General features: G+C 42.1%; 1 protein-coding gene and 1 pseudogene across 2 annotated transcripts in view; both read right to left on the reverse strand.

Annotated features, from left to right (window-relative positions):
• TAF11 (TATA-box binding protein associated factor 11) overlaps positions 1-8,860 on the reverse strand; it is a 15,361-nt gene extending 6,501 nt beyond the window's left edge. Inside the window, exon 1 of one of the 2 annotated variants that reach the window (XM_003789118.3) lies at positions 7,598-8,856. In XM_003789118.3, coding sequence (XP_003789166.1) covers positions 7,598-7,768 — 171 coding nt within the window. In that variant the 5' untranslated portion in view covers positions 7,769-8,856. Of the gene's footprint in view, positions 1-7,597 lie in introns of both variants that reach the window. The other variant, XM_012804883.2, reaches the window with a different exon arrangement.
• LOC100948921 lies at positions 1,017-3,471 on the reverse strand (annotated as a pseudogene).
• Positions 8,861-9,034: the final 174 nt, after the last annotated feature.

Below are 9,034 nucleotides of genomic sequence, written 5' to 3' on the forward strand. Positions count from 1 at the left end.
TGAGTTTAAGTGATTCTCTTGCCTCAGCCTCCCAAGTAGCTGGGGCTACAGGCACCCGCCACAACACCCGGCTATTTCTTGGTTGTAATTGTCATTGTTTGGCAGGCTCGGGCTGGATTTGAACCTGCCAGCTCCAGTATATATGGTGGCTGGTGCTCTAGCCGCTGAGCTTTAGGCGCCAAGCCCTTCCCCTCCAACTTAATACAGAATCTTAACCATATTAGAAAACTCATTGAGATTTAATTGTTTCCCTTAAAGAGGAATTCAAGATTTGTGGGGTTGGTGGGAGTAGAGATATATATATACACACACACACACATATATGTATATTTTTGAGACAAAGTCTCACTTTGTTGCCCTTGGTTGAGTGCCATGGCATCATAGTTCACAGCAACCTCAAATTCTTGGGCTCAAGTGATCCTCTTGCTTCAGCCTCCCAAGTAGCTGGGACTATTGGTACCCACCACAATGCTCAGCTATTTTTTTTAGAGACAAGAGTCTTACTCTTGCTGATGCTGGTCTCCAACTCCTGAGCTTAAGCAATCCACCTGCCTCAGCCTCCCAAAGTGCTAGGATTACAGGTGTGAGCCACCACACCTGGCCTAAGTGAAGATATCTTTGACAATCTTTTCAGTTTTTTTCTAGTTACTGATTTATACAAGTTTTCTAATCTCTTTGGCTTCAATTTTAAAGATTTATATTTTCCTTAAATGTCATCCATTTTTTTTAGATTTTCACACTTATTTGGCCTAAGCTTAAACATTAAATTTTCTTTTTTTTTTATATCTTTATGATTATTTGCTGCTATGAATTTATTCACCCAGGAAAATGGTCATATTTAAAATTCTCAAAATAATTTTGGCATAGGCCAAATCTTCTCATTTTGTTAAGTCCCTGAGGTCTTTTAACAGGCTGACTTTTGACACGGGCCTCTTCCCCAGCACCCCCTCTCCAAAATGCCTTGATGACTCCCCTGGCCTCACAGCTACTTTATTTCTCCTTCATATTAACCCTAGGACATTTAACGCTATAACCTTTCTAACCAATTGTGCTCTGCAGAAATCATGCAGCTTCTTAATGTAAAGATTGAAGAGTCTCTATCCCTAAAAGGATACCATATAATTTTTCTGTTGCTTATTGACAAGGAAGAGAAACCAGATAGGGCATATTCAGTATAGAAGTATACTCTTTCTTATTAACCCGAAAACTGCCTACCATCATCAGTATCTTAATGTCTCCAAACCTTTATGCCTCAGGTGCTCATCCAAACACCAGATGGCAAAATGGTCAGCTTCCATGGCAAACTGGCAGACAAGTGGTGAGTGTATAGCATACAATTCAGGTCTCCAGCTCCAAATATGCACACAGAGTGCACAGGGACCCTGTTGCACTAGGGTGGGTAGGGAGCGCCCTCAGAAATATCACCCTAAGGTTGCATTCGGGTATCCTAGGTTTGTTCCTGGCTATGAAGATCTTTATGGGCTTCTTCGCACTTCTGCAGGGACTCAAAGATCCCAGAAGAGCTAACAGTTCAGAGTAGGCTGCAATGGATCCATCACAAACACTTGACTCAGACTTGATCCCAGAGTCTTCACAAATGCTCACTGAAGAAGATTTGCAAGATGTTTCAGAGTCCTCACACAACTTCTCAGAAATGTTAATAAAGAACCTTAGTAAACTGTATCTCAACCTGGGCACCGATTTCCCTCCCTCTCTACTAGGAGGTTTTACCCAACAACAGGATAGCAAAAGAATCTTCCAGGATATTAGAGATGGCTGGCCTCTTGTAAGGAGAAGAGGAGTGCAGATGCTGTTATCTGTGCAGAGAGAATGGCTGGCAAGACTGAGATATATTTTAATCAATAAGTTTTCTCCGCTGAGAAGACAACAAAGACACTGGACTTACGAGAGTTCAGAATGACTACAGTAAACCATTCAAATGTCGCTGCAGTTACTGCATGTATCACAATTGGGATCCTTCTGAAAATGGTAGAATAGGGAATGATGACACTGAGCCAATTTCACCAAAAAACATTCTTGGGTGGTGCCTATGGTTCAAAGGAGTAGGGTGCCGGCTCCGTATACTGGAGGTGGCAGGTTCAAACCCAGCCCCAGCCAAAAACTGCAAACAAACAAACAAAGTGTTCCGATGAGTTTTAGAAGCTTGACGTTTGCAGGATAAAGAATTTTCAGCAAAGTAACTTGTGGGAAAAGAATGTGAAGGAAACATTTGGCAGTTTGGCTAGAGCTTAATAACTGATTAGATTTTCTGGTTTTCAAAAACTGCAATGAAAGGAAGTTTTGATGTGTTTTATCTTCTTTGTAGCAGCAAATAAGTGTGTGTGTAGAGAAACAATAAAATTGACATCTGAGTACCTTTAAAAACAAAAAGAAAGAAATATCACCCTCAAAGTATTGCCACTTCACAAACCTGGCCACTGCAGCATGTCAAACAAGTTGTACTTAAAGCTCAAGGAGAGTGAGCCAAGGATTTTTGGGATCCTTTGGATAGTGACCCCAGAGATACTCATCTGGCTTTGTCCTGCATCCACTCCATAAACTTTTGGATTTTTTCATTCTCTAGCACATACTCCACATAGTCCTTACTGACTACAAAATAGGCACTCCCTAAAAAAAGAAGCGTTTCAAGTGAAGGATGCATTTTGACAGTCCCTATGTTGGTCAGCTTTCCATTAACAATTGCAGACCACTTCTTTCACCTTTCTTCTTTATTGGGTGTCATCTTTTTGGTTTCAAGGTTGTTTTCACCCATGAAAGACTTGAGTTTCCTGCCAATTTCTAGGTTGGTTTTAATAGGAGAAGCCATACTACAAAGATTTATCAAGTACTACTAGTCTGCACATATTCTGTAGAGGTTCTTCATGCAGGTGAGGTCAGCCCGAACCCAGCTCCATGATGCACAAACCACACTCTTCAACTGGCTACGAAGACATTATTGAAACAGGATGAAATGCCCATCACTATAGAAGGCCTCCTCCGATTTTCTGTCCACATGAATGCAAAGAAATTCTGAAGCATATAGATGGCCCCAAGAAGCCTGTCAATCATATTGATTTTATGCTGAACCATTACAGAATATGCTACTGGAAACCTTGCTCCTTCTTTCCTAAGGGGTTCCATAATACATTTGCACCTCTTGATGAAAGAAATATAGTCACTGGTCACATTCATATAGTCATGAGGTGTCCACTGAGTGCACTTTCTGAATTTTACTGGTAGCATCTCAGGCTTTACTTTTTGGATTTCATCTATGTTGCCCTGCAAAACTCTGGTACAATTAATATCCTTATTAGGATTCTCTCCAACAAGCTCCAAGTGTCTGATGCTTACAAATTCAGGCTTTTGATGAATTCTTACAACAGAGAAGGTGACTAAGGAAAAAACCAGGACCACAAAGTAGTATTTAGTGGGATAAGAAAAAAATCTTCTCTACAGCAACTTCTTCAGCATTTCAAATAATAATCAGGGGCTTTCCTTTGTTAAAAAAGTCTTCCAGGCTTTATAGGCCAATAATTTTCCCTCTGTAGCAGCCTTGACAGTTGTTGGTTTGCATTTATCAGAAGTGCAAAGGCATCTTGGAATGAGGAACAGCAAAGTTAGCAATTTTTTTTTTTTTTTTTCTGAGACAGAGTCTCAAGCTGTTGCTCTGGTTAGAGTGCTGTGGCAGCATAGCTCACAGCAACCTCCAACTCTTGGGCTCAAGTGATCTTCTTGCCTCAGTTTTTCTATATTTAGTAGAGATGGGGTCTTCTCTTGCTCAGGCTGGTCTTGAACTTGTAAGCTCATGAAATCCACCTGCCTTGGCCTCCCAGAGTGCTAGGATTACAGATGTGAGCCACTGTGCCAGGCAGCACATTTAGCATTAAGGAAAGTTTGGATCATTCAGGGCTGATTCCAGGCGACATCCTGTGCCCATTCAGAGTATCTCCTATGCTGTCAGATGTCTTACATGTGCCAGACATCCTGCAATGGAGATATGTTCCATGAGACTTTAAAAAAATCTCCCCTTATGTGGCCTGTAATGCCCAGTGGGATCTACAGGAAATCTCATCCACTGTGGAAGATGGGAAGAGGAGAAATGTAACAGGCAAGGGTGCCTGTGTTTTATTATGTATCATGAAAACACTCTAGCACGAGTGTCTGGCCAGGGAGGCATGGGGAGTGCACTCCTTGCCCACCTCCCAATTTTTTTTTTGAGATAGAGTCTCAAGCTGTTGCTCTGGGTAGAGTGCTGGTATCACAGCTCACAGCAACCTCCAACTCTTGGGCTCAAGCGATCTTCTTGCCTCAGTTTCTCTATTTTAGTAGAGACAGGTCTTGATTTTGCTCAGGCTGGTCTCAAACTCATGAACTCAAGCTATCCACCTGCCTTGGCCTCCCACCACCTCTTAAATTTTTTAATAAGTTTAAAGATATTCATATCAGTAATTATATCCCCCTTTTCTCATTTTGTAATGTTGTACATTTATATTTCAAATAACCAGTTTTTAATTTGATCATTCCTTTTTTTTTTTAAGGACTAATTCATTAGTATCTATTTTTAATTTTACTAATTTTTTGTTCCTATATTAATCTACTTTATTTTATTCTCTTTGTTAATAAAACTATGTAAAGCTATGAATTTTTTTCTAAATAAGGCTTTGGTTAAATACCATTGAATTTGATATGGCCTGTTATAATTCTACTTTTTTTTTTTTTTTTTTGAGACATAGTCTCACTATGTCACCCTGGGTAGAATGCTGCAGTGTCACAGCTCACAGCAAGCTCAAACTCTTGGGCTTAAGTGATACTCCTGCCTCAGCCTCCCAGGCAGCTGGGACTACTGGCACCTGCCACAACACTTGGTGATTTTTTGTTGCAGTTGTCATTGTTGATTAGCTGGCCTGGGCCAGGTTCGAACCCACCAACTTCAGTATATGTGGCTGGCACCATAACCACTGTGCTACAGGCACTGAGCCAGTTCTACTTTTTCTTAATAGATACTGGCATGGATGCAGAGGGAATAGAAAGCTTATTTACAAGGTCTGATAATTATGTTCACAAACTGATCCTACAACAAGTGCTACATACCTCATTGCTGAAAAGCACTACAGTCACCTTTTAAGTACTTCCCTTGGGAAGCTATGCACCAATGCCACCCTTCAAAGCAATTTTAGAAATCTTTTACTGGAATGACCATCACAACTATGATTGTACAGCACACAAAAACATGCCACAACAATAAACGATACTACCACCATGCTGACATGAACACAGCTGTGAGACACTGAATGAAACCTTACCGAATTGTTTGTGCAGTGCAGCCAATGTAAATGCATGGCGGCAAGTTTGCGAAATTAACTGTCAGAGCTTTGTGACAGCTCTGATTGTCATTCCAGAGAAAGAGTTCCAATACTGCTGTGAAGAGCAGTCTAGGTGCTGGTATTGGCGCACAGCAGGGGTCCTCAAACTTTTTAAACAGGGGGCCAGTTCACTGTCCCTCAGACCGTTGGAGGGTTGGACCGCAGGCCCCGGGACGAGTTGGCTGCTAAGCAGGACAGGCAGTGGCAGCAAAAACACCCGGTGGGCTGGATAAATGTCCTAGGTGAGCCACGTGTAGCCTGCGGGCTGTAGTTTGAGGATGCCTGGTGCACAGCTTCCCAAGGGGAGTACTTTGATGGGGACTGTAGTGATATTCAGCAGTAAAGTATTGTAGCTATAGCACTTTTTCTAGGAAAAGTGTTCTCAAACTTAATTGTCAGACCTCGTATTGTTGGTAGGACTGCAAATTAGTACAACCTGGGAGGCACCTGTGGCTCAGTGACTAGGGTGCTGGCCCCATATACTAAGGGTGGCAGGTTCAAACCCGGCCCCAACCAAACTGCAACAAAAAATAGCAGGGCGTGTGGTGGGTGCCTGTAGTCCCAGTTACTTGGTAGGCTGAGGCAAGAAAATCACTTAAGCTAAGAGTTGGAGGTTGTTGTAGCTGTGATGCCACGGCACTCTACCCAGGGCGATAGCTTGAGGCTCTGTCTCAAAAAATAAATAAATAAATAAATAAATAAAAATTAGTACAACCTCTATGGAAAATAGTTGGAGAGTCTTCAAAGAAATAAATGTAGACCTATCATTCGATCTAGCAATCCCACTGCTGGATACCTCTTTACTCAAAAGGAAAAAAGTAGTTTTATCAAAAAGACACCAGCACCTGAATGTTTATCAAAACACAATTCACAATTGCAACTGCAATTACAAAGATGTGGAATCAACTTAAGTGCCCATCAATTCATGAGTGTATAAAGAAAATGTGATATGTAGGTGCACATATATACCATGGAGCATTAGTCAGCCATAGTAAGGAATTAAATAATGTCTTTTGAAGCAACCCATCTCAGGAATGAAAAAACAAATACCACATGTACGCACTAATAATTGGGAACTAAGCACTGGGTACACACAGGCACAGAGAGATAAAGGACATTAGAAACCAAGAAGGGGACAGGATGGACAGGTGAGGGATAAAACTTACCTATTGGGTACCATGAACACTATTCTGGTGATGGGTACACCAAAAGCCCTGACTGAAGGATTATACAAGGTATCCATGTAACAAAAATATTTGTACCTCCTCCATCTTTTGGAATAAAAACAAATAAATAAATAAATTAGAATTGTGTGTGTGTTCTGGTACATGATTAATTTTTAAATATGCTTCAGACGTATCACAATTTTATCCTCTGTTGGGTGAGAATTTCAGTATGTAGTCTAGTGGACTAAAGTAATTATTTAAATCCTTTCTGTCCCTGAGACCTGTTTTAAAGTTTCCTTTCTACAATAGTTTTGTCACATTTTTCTCTTTTTCTAAAAGTTCTTACTTCATATGTAATTTGATCCAACTTTATGCTCCAAAATGCTATTTCCATCTAATCTAATGTTCAACTTTACGATCTCTTAAGGGATTTTCTAAGTCCCTTCTAGCGCTAAGTCCCCAAGATTCTACCTCTAGAAATGGAACCCAGAGAACACTAAGATTCTCTTCCCCTGGCTGATGCTGAACTAGGCAACGCTGTTGAGCTCTAAGGGTGACACAATTCAGAGATTTGTTGTTTTTATGCTATAGAGACCCTGGACATTAACATCCAGGTCACTAGTAGTAATCAAACGTCCCAAAAGTGTTAAGAACATGATTCAACACGGAACTGCTATAAAATTTCCCTTTGACAGATCTGGTCATAGCTAACAGGAATCATACTGCGGCAAAGGAGTGCTAGGAATCCTGGATTTTAGCTCTTGCACTGGATTCCAATTTCCTCACCAGAAAAACCAAAAACCATTTAAAACTCCCCTAGAAGTAGCTTTACTCCCTAAAAGGAAAAAATTTAAGAATACCGACCGAGTGCTTTGGTCTCTGGAACTGAACTAGCACTAGACTTCTGTTTTGTCTCCTCCCTACCCGTTTAAGATTTCAGATCTAGAGGGAGTCGTGGTGAGTTCGAGTTCTTATAGCTTGGGAATGTCTAATCAGGAAGCCTAGCGAGCAGCCAATAACACAACTTCGGTTTATTCTTCCAGCCTCACCAACACTATCTCTTCCTACCTCGCCTTCCTCCGCTGCACCTTCTTTCAAGTTCGCATCTCCGTCTCCCTCAGTTTCCTCTGGGATTCCATCGGTATCGGTAGCCACCAAGTCCCCGGGAGCAGCGACCGTTTCGTCTGCCTCCCTCGTCTCTCCACCGCTGTCCGTGGGCGACTTTCGGGCACTATCCATGTGGTGCAGAGATAGAGGAGTAAGGGGATTATAGCTATTATGCTGGACGCACAAGCTCCAGGATCCTGAAGTACACTGAACATCTGGAACTTACTTCCTGCGGTCGCGCCGTGATGACATCACCCCTACCACTCCCCGGAGGGGCCAATTTGAGGCGCGCGCAGAAGACTTAAAGGCTTGGTTTTGACTTTGGTTTTGTAAAGGTGGCAGGAGGGAAAATGGGTGTGTGGATTTTATATTGTGAATCCTCCTCCTTTGGAAAGCAATATTTGTTAAGGAGCGTGGTTTTGTTTACTAAAAGACTTCTTTTCCCTTTCCACCTTGCAATATGGGTTAATCTCTTCCTTAACTTGTTTCTGAAAAGTTGGGGGACGGAAGAAACTCAATTCTGTTGAATACCAGTGTCGTGGAATGCGGCTACGTTGGATTAGTAACCTTTCGTAACCTTGTATATTTCAACTAGACAAGGGGCTCGTGTTGACATTCAATTATCAGCATTTCCCTTCTATTCCGCAAGCACCTCTAAAAAGTCACATAGCTTCAACATAATGGATAGTCCCATTTATTCATTCCCCAACTATTGACCGCCTACCTCGACTTAGCAGTTCTAATACCAGGGAACTAAACAGGCATAGTTTCTATCCAATTAAATGCTTTTTCCGGTTCACCGGTACTCAAGATTGGGATTGGTTTCACAAACCTCATCTTTCAAAGTTAGTTTGCTTATCTCATCAAAACTAAGAGGAAACCCTATAGAGAGGGAGGTTGCCTGTTTGCATGTTTCTCTCTTTAAAGAGCCATTTCTTTGAGAAGATAAATTGGCGAGTATATTTCCATTAATTTTTTTTCCTCCCTTCTCTCATTGAAGTATGAGGGGCAGGGCATTTTAGTCACCTCTGTGTCGCTAGGTCCCCGCATCTATTACATACTTGATTTGTAAGAACGGACTTGGAAATGTAGGTGCACGTTACCACATTTCTCTTTGTTTCTGCGCTCCCTGTACACATTATCGTATTTCCTATCCGTGAAGGTCCCAAAACCTTTAGGGAAGGAACACACTTCGGAAGGCGAGTCCAGGTGGACCCAGTTTGCCCCTTCCATATACACAATGGGGGTCCACACAGCATTACCCGCTTCCCACTACAGGCGCGTCTGGGTACAGATATGTCCACCTGCGCTGGTCTGAAGAGCTCCGCCCAGCAAGGTGGGTAAGGGGCGGGGCACGGTGACGCGTGACGCCAGATCCCGGAAGTGACGCTCTGGTGG

The sequence above is a fragment of the Otolemur garnettii genome, unplaced genomic scaffold (genome assembly GCF_000181295.1).
Source record: "Otolemur garnettii isolate 467f Iridium unplaced genomic scaffold, OtoGar3 scaffold00031, whole genome shotgun sequence".
NCBI classification, from domain to species: Eukaryota; Metazoa; Chordata; class Mammalia; order Primates; family Galagidae; genus Otolemur; species Otolemur garnettii.